General features: G+C 42.7%; 1 protein-coding gene across 1 annotated transcript in view; it reads left to right on the plus strand.

The window, feature by feature from the left end:
* The window catches only part of adam19a (ADAM metallopeptidase domain 19a), a 256,777-nt gene that overhangs the window by 224,408 nt on the left and 24,869 nt on the right, over positions 1-7,500 (plus strand). The window contains exons 11-14 of the mRNA XM_052460731.1: positions 124-266; positions 447-624; positions 2,214-2,279; positions 6,000-6,195. Of these exons, the coding sequence (XP_052316691.1) occupies positions 124-266; positions 447-624; positions 2,214-2,279; positions 6,000-6,195 (583 nt within the window). The remainder of the gene's footprint in view (positions 1-123; positions 267-446; positions 625-2,213; positions 2,280-5,999; positions 6,196-7,500) is intronic.

The raw sequence follows: 7,500 nt of genomic DNA on the forward strand, positions 1-7,500 counted from the left end.
CAGTGAATTGTAAGATAGTCTGAAAGGGAAAGCTTCTTAAAGCTATTAAATTGAGACTAGGTGTTTTTGCTGTTAATGCTTAATCCCATACAAATGAGTCCTTTTGCTAATGTGGTCCCTCAGGACCATTCGGATTTACCCATCGGAGCTGCCGCCACCATGGCCCACGAAATCGGACATAATTTTGGGATGAGCCACGACCACGAGGGCTGCTGTGTGGAGGCGACTGCGGAGCAAGGGGGCTGCGTGATGGCTGCTGCCACCGGGTAAGAATGGACAGGTTTTTAGATCCAACATGGCTACCAGAGATCCAAAATGGTCACCTAGACATCCAAGATGGCCGCCGCTCTAAAGAACACACTCTGAAACTGAACACGATGGCAACTGTTCACAATGGTATTCTGCATTGTGGATCTTTGTAATGTTTGCCCTCTTTTCGCCAATAGGCATCCATTTCCCCGGGTGTTCAGCCGCTGCAGTAAGCTGGACCTGGACAGCTACTTCCAGAAGGGAGGAGGGATGTGCCTCTTCAACATGCCCGACATGAAGGACCTGGTCGGGGGCAAGAGGTGCGGCAACGGCTTTGTGGAGGACGGAGAAGAGTGTGACTGCGGAGAGCCAGAGGTGAGACAAGCCTTCCGCTCTATTAGCCGTTAGGATCCTCAGACACGCCTCAGACACGCCTCAGACACGCCTCAGACACGCCTCAGACACGCCTCAGACACGCCGAGCGACTTATCGCCGCTTATGTTTGGTATTGTGTCTGTCAATCGTCCAGAATCATTTGAGTCGGTAAAACATTATTTTTTTTTGTTTAAGAGGTGTTTAAAACGTTTGTTGTTTAAAACCTCTTTGGCTTAATTTGTGAGGAAGTGTGAATTTAAAACAGGGAGAGGTTAATTTCTAGCTGACAGAAATGCTGATGATGTGGAGGCTGTTTTGACTTAATTCACAACTGGCAGTGAGTCGGCGTCGGCAGATACCGCAGCCGTCTGACAAGAAGCCACCTGTTTTGACACAGAACCAGAATGCTCGCTTCATGGTGTCGTCTTTTAGTATCCTGTCGCTTCAGAAGAATTGACGTTATTACGCATTGCCACACACGCAGACAAACGTATGCTTGGCAAAAAAAAAACTGTTTTTATTTCCAACCTTGTCAATCAAATCCCAACTTTACCATTTCTCAGCTCTTTCAAGGAACTTTTTAAAATTATTTTGCTATGGAAAGTACGCTATGAAAACTGTCTAGTACTGGAAGTCACCTTGACGCATTCTAACTAGAACACTGATTTACTCTAAACACCACAGGGGGTCTATCTGGGAGGTTGATGTAGTGTTTCTTTTCCTCTGTGTAGTCTCTTTCTCTCTCTCTCTCTCTCTCTCTCTCTCTCTCTCTCTCTCTCTCTCTCTCTCTCTCTCTCTCTCTCTCTCTCTCTCTCTCTCTCTCTCTCTCTCTCTCTCTCTCTCTCTCTCTCTCTCTCTCTCTCTCTCTCTCTCTCTCTCTCTCTGTCTCTGTCTCTCTCTCTCTGTCTCTCTCTGTCTCTCTCTGTCTCTCTCTCTCTGTCTCTGTCTCTCTCTCTCTCTTTCTCTCTCTCTTCCATTCTCCCTCTCTCTCTCTCTCTCTCTCTCTCTCTCTCTCTCTCTCTCTCTCTCTCTTCTCTCTCTCTCTCTCTCTCTCTCTCTCTCTCTCTCTCTCTCTCTCTCTCTCTCTCTCTCTCTCTCTCTCTCTCTCTCTCTTCTCTCTCTCTCTCTCTCTCTCTCTCTCTCTCTCTCTCTCTCTCTCTCTCTCTCTCTCTCTTCCATTCTCTCCCTGTGGTATAATTGCCGTTTCTCATCCTTCAACTCCCACGTCGAGTTTAGAATATCTGTGGCTCGACGGCGGTAGGGAACGCCATGGCAACGGGGAAGAGATGTCATTTTCATCTCTGTATGACAGCGTTCTGTGCGGTTGGATGTTCCACTTCCTCCATCTCCAAAACTTTGACGTGTCGATCAGTGCTGTCACCCCACGCCACAACTGGAGACAGAGTCACAGAGCAGAGGAGTTGGGATGTGAACCGAATGTGTGTGTGTGTGTGTGTGTGTGTGTGTGTGTGTGTGTGTGTGTGTGTGTGTGTGTGTGTGTGTGTGTGTGTGTGTGTGTGTGTGTGTTCGTGTGTGTGTGTGTGTGTGTGTGTGTGTGTGTGTGTGTGTGTGTGTGTTTTTATCTATAGGAGTGCAGTAATGACTGCTGTGCCAACAACTGCAGTCTGAAGGCAGAGGCTCAAGGCAGAGGCTCAGTGCGCCCACGTGTGTGTGTGTTGTGTATTTTTATCTGTGGTGTAATGACTGCACACAACACCAACAACTGCAGTCTGAAGTGAGGCTCAGTGCTGTGGGGTGTGTGAAACACACATACACGAGGGCTGTAAGGTATGAAACACACACACACACACACACACACACACACACACACACACACACACACACACACACACACACACACACACACACACACACACACACACACACACACACACACACACACACACACACACACACACACACACACAAACACACACACACACACAAGGGCTGTAAGGTGTGAAACACACACACACAAGGGCTGTAAGGTATGAAACACACACACACACACACACACACACACACACACACACACACACACACACACACACACACACACACACACACAACACACACAAAACACACACACACACAAGGGCTGTAAGGTATGAAACACACACACAAAGGCTGTAAGGTATGAAACACACACACACGAGGGCTGTAAGGTATGAAACACACACACACAAGGGCTGTAAGGTATGAAACACACACACACAAGGGCTGTAAGGTATGAAACACACACACACGAGGGCTGTAAGGTATGAAACACACACACACAAGGGCTGTAAGGTATGAAACACACACACACAAGGGCTGTAAGGTATGAAACACACACAATCTCACATACACATGGGCGGATGTCATCTCACTTAAAGCACTTAAAATATCCTCTACTTCTCCTGTCTGATCAATAACCTCTACTTCTCCTCTCTGATCAATAACCTCTGCTTCTTCTGTCTGATCAATAACCTCTAATTCTCCTGTCTGATCAATAACCTCTACTTCGCATGTCTGATCAATAACCTCTACTTCTTCTGTCTGATCAATAACCTCTACTTCTCCTGTCTGATCAATAACTCCACTCACTTCTCCTCTCTGATCAATAACTTCTACTTCACCTCTCTGATCAATAACCTCTACTTCTCCTCTCTGATCAATAACCTCTACTTCTTCTGTCTGATCAATAACCTCTAATTCTCCTGTCTGATCAATAACCTCTACATCTCCTGTCTGATCAAGAACCTCTCTGATCAATAACCTCTACTTCTCCTCTCTGATCAATAACCTCTACTTCTCCTCTCTGATCAATAACCTCTACTTCTTCTGTCTGATCAATAACATCTACTTCTCCTGTCTGATCAATAAGCTCTACTTCTCCTCTCTGATCAATAACCTCTACTTCTTCTGTCTGATCAATAACCTCTACTTCTTCTGTCTGATCAATAACCTCTACTTCTCCTGTCTGATCAATAACCTCTACTTCTCCTGTCTGATCAATAACCTCTACTTCTCCTGTCTGATCAATAACCTCTACTTCTCCTGTCTGATCAATAACCTCTACTTCTCCTGTCTGATCAATAACCTCTACTTCTCCTGTCTGATCAATAACCTCTACTTCTCCTATCTGATAAATAACCTCTACTTCTCCTGTCTGATCAATAACCTCTACTTCTCCTGTCTGATCAATATCCTCTACTTCTCCTATCTGATAAATAACCTCTACTTCACCTGTCTGATCAATAATCTCTACTTCTCCTCTCTGATCAATAACCTCTACTTCTTCTGTCTGATCAATAACATCTACTTCTCCTGTCTGATCAATAACCTCTACTTCTCCTATCTGATAAATAACCTCTACTTCTCCTGTCTGATAAATAACCTCTACTTCTCCTCTCTGATCAATAACCTCTACTTCTTCTGTCTGATCAATAACATCTACTTCTCCTGTCTGATCAATAACCTCTACTTCTCCTATCTGATAAATAACCTCTACTTCTCCTGTCTGATCAATATCCTCTACTTCTCCTGTCTGATCAATAACCTCTACTTCTCCTGTCTGATCAATAACCTCTACTTCTCCTATCTGATAAATAACCTCTACTTCTCCTGTCTGATCAATAACCTCTACTTCTCCTCTCTGATCAATAACCTCTACTTCTTCTGTCTGATCAATAACCTCTAATTCTCCTGTCTGATCAATAACCTCTACATCTCCTGTCTGATCAAGAACCTCTCTGATCAATAACCTCTACTTCTCCTCTCTGATCAATAACCTCTACTTCTCCTCTCTGATCAATAACCTCTACTTCTTCTGTCTGATCAATAACCTCTACTTCTCCTGTCTGATCAATAACCTCTACTTCTCCTGTCTGATCAATAACCTCTACTTCTCCTGTCTGATCAATAACCTCTACTTCTCCTATCTGATAAATAACCTCTACTTCTCCTGTCTGATCAATAACCTCTACTTCTCCTGTCTGATCAATATCCTCTACTTCTCCTATCTGATAAATAACCTCTACTTCTCCTGTCTGATCAATAACCTCTACTTCTCCTCTCTGATCAATAACCTCTACTTCTTCTGTCTGATCAATAACATCTACTTCTCCTGTCTGATCAATAACCTCTACTTCTCCTATCTGATAAATAACCTCTACTTCTTCTGTCTGATAAATAACCTCTACTTCTCCTCTCTGATCAATAACCTCTACTTCTTCTGTCTGATCAATAACATCTACTTCTCCTGTCTGATCAATAACCTCTACTTCTCCTATCTGATAAATAACCTCTACTTCTCCTGTCTGATAAATAACCTCTACTTCTCCTGTCTGATCAATAACCTCTACTTCTCCTGTCTGATCAATATCCTCTACTTCTCCTGTCTGATCAATAACCTCTACTTCTCCTGTCTGATCAATAACCTCTACTTCTCCTATCTGATAAATAACATCTACTTCTCCTGTCTGATCAATAACCTCTACTTCCCCTATCTGATAAATAACCTCTACTTCTCCTGTCTGATAAATAACCTCTACTTCTCCTCTCTGATCAATAACCTCTACTTCTTCTGTCTGATCAATAACATCTACTTCTCCTGTCTGATCAATAACCTCTACTTCTCCTCTCTGATCAATAACCTCTACTTCTTCTGTCTGATCAATATCCTCTACTTCTCCTGTCTGATAAATAACCTCTACTTCTCCTGTCTGATCAATAACCTCTACTTCTCCTGTCTGATCAATAACCTCTACTTCTCCTATCTGATAAATAACCTCTACTTCTCCTGTCTGATCAATAACCTCTACTTCTCCTCTCTGATCAATAACCTCTACTTCTCCTGTCTGATCAATATCCTCTACTTCTGCTATCTGATAAATAACCTCTACTTCTCCTGTCTGATCAATAACCTCTACTTCTCCTGTCTGATCAATAACCTCTCTGATCAATAACCCCTACTTCTGTCTGATCAATAACCTCTACTTCACTTGTCTGATCAATAATCTCTACTTCACCTGTCTGATCAATAACCTCTCTGATCAATAACCCCTACTTCTGTCTGATCAATAACCTCTACTTCTCCACTCTGATCAATAATATATACTTCTCTCTGATCAATAATTATGTATCGTCTCAAGTTTAAACTTTCCCGTCTTTTGTTTCTTGTTAATGAGGATAACAACTTATTCTGTGAGTCTTTTAAAAGTTGAACAAAGATTTTTTATCTCCTCAGGATGATCATAACCCTTATCTCTATGTATTTATGTGATTGTTTAGATCCCTCTGTAGTTAATCATGTACTGAATGGTCTTTAAAGCAAGTACATCATACTGAACCCCCCCCCCCTCTCTCCTTGGTTTTGCCCTCCTCTCCCCCAGCTGAAGCAGGCAGGTACCATGTGTCGTGGTCCTGCGGGAGCGTGCGACCTGCCAGAGTACTGCACTGGTGGCTCTCCCTACTGCCCGTCCAACGTTTACCTGCTGGATGGATCCTCCTGCCAGTATGGTCACGCCTACTGCTACAACGGCATGTGTCTGACCCACGAACAGCAGTGTCTGCAGCTGTGGGGTTACGGTAGGGATGGAAGGCCTCTATTATAACCATGTAAACATACTGGTACTTTACACACCAGAATAGAGACGGCCTCTATATAACCATGTAAACATACTGGTACTTTACACACCAGAATAGAGACGGCCTCTATATAACCATGTAAACATACTGGTACTTTACACACCAGAATAGAGAAGGCCTCTATTATAACCATGTAAACATACTGGTACTTTACACACAGAATAGAGACGGCCTCTATTATAACCATGTAAACATACTGGTACTTTACACACCAGAATAGAGACGGCCTCTATTATAACCATGTAAACATACTGGTACTTTACACACCAGAATAGAGACGGCCTCTATATAACCATGTAAACATACTGGTACTTTACACACCAGAATAGAGACGGCCTCTATATAACCATGTAAACATACTGGTACTTTACACACCAGAATAGAGACGGCCTCTATATAACCATGTAAACATACTGGTACTTTACACACCAGAATAGAGACGGCCTCTATATAACCATGTAAACATACTGGTACTTTACACACCAGAATAGAGACGGCCTCTATATAACCATGTAAACATACTGGTACTTTACACACCAGAATAGAGACGGCCTCTATTATAACCATGTAAACATACTGGTACTTTACACACCAGAATAGAGACGGCCTCTATTATAACCATGTAAACATACTGGTACTTTACACACCAGAATAGAGAAGGCCTCTATTATAACCATGTAAACATACTGGTACTTTACACACCAGAATAGAGACGGCCTCTATTATAACCATGTAAACATACTGGTACTTTACACACCAGAATAGAGACGGCCTCTATTATAACCATGTAAACATACTGGTACTTTACACACCAGAATAGAGACGGCCTCTATATAACCATGTAAACATACTGGTACTTTACACACCAGAATAGAGACGGCCTCTATATAACCATGTAAACATACTGGTACTTTACACACCAGAATAGAGACGGCCTCTATATAACCATGTAAACATACTGGTACTTTACACACCAGAATAGAGACGGCCTCTATATAACCATGTAAACATACTGGTACTTTACACACCAGAATAGAGACGGCCTCTATATAAAAATGTAAACATACTGGTACTTTACACACCAGAATAGAGACGGCCTCTATATAACCATGTAAACATACTGGTACTTTACACACCAGAATAGAGACGGCCTCTATATAACCATGTAAACATACTGGTACTTTACACACCAGAATAGAGACGGCCTCTATATAACCATGTAAACATACTGGTACTTTACACACC

This window comes from Oncorhynchus keta, chromosome 13 (assembly GCF_023373465.1).
Source record: "Oncorhynchus keta strain PuntledgeMale-10-30-2019 chromosome 13, Oket_V2, whole genome shotgun sequence".
NCBI classification, from domain to species: Eukaryota; Metazoa; Chordata; class Actinopteri; order Salmoniformes; family Salmonidae; genus Oncorhynchus; species Oncorhynchus keta.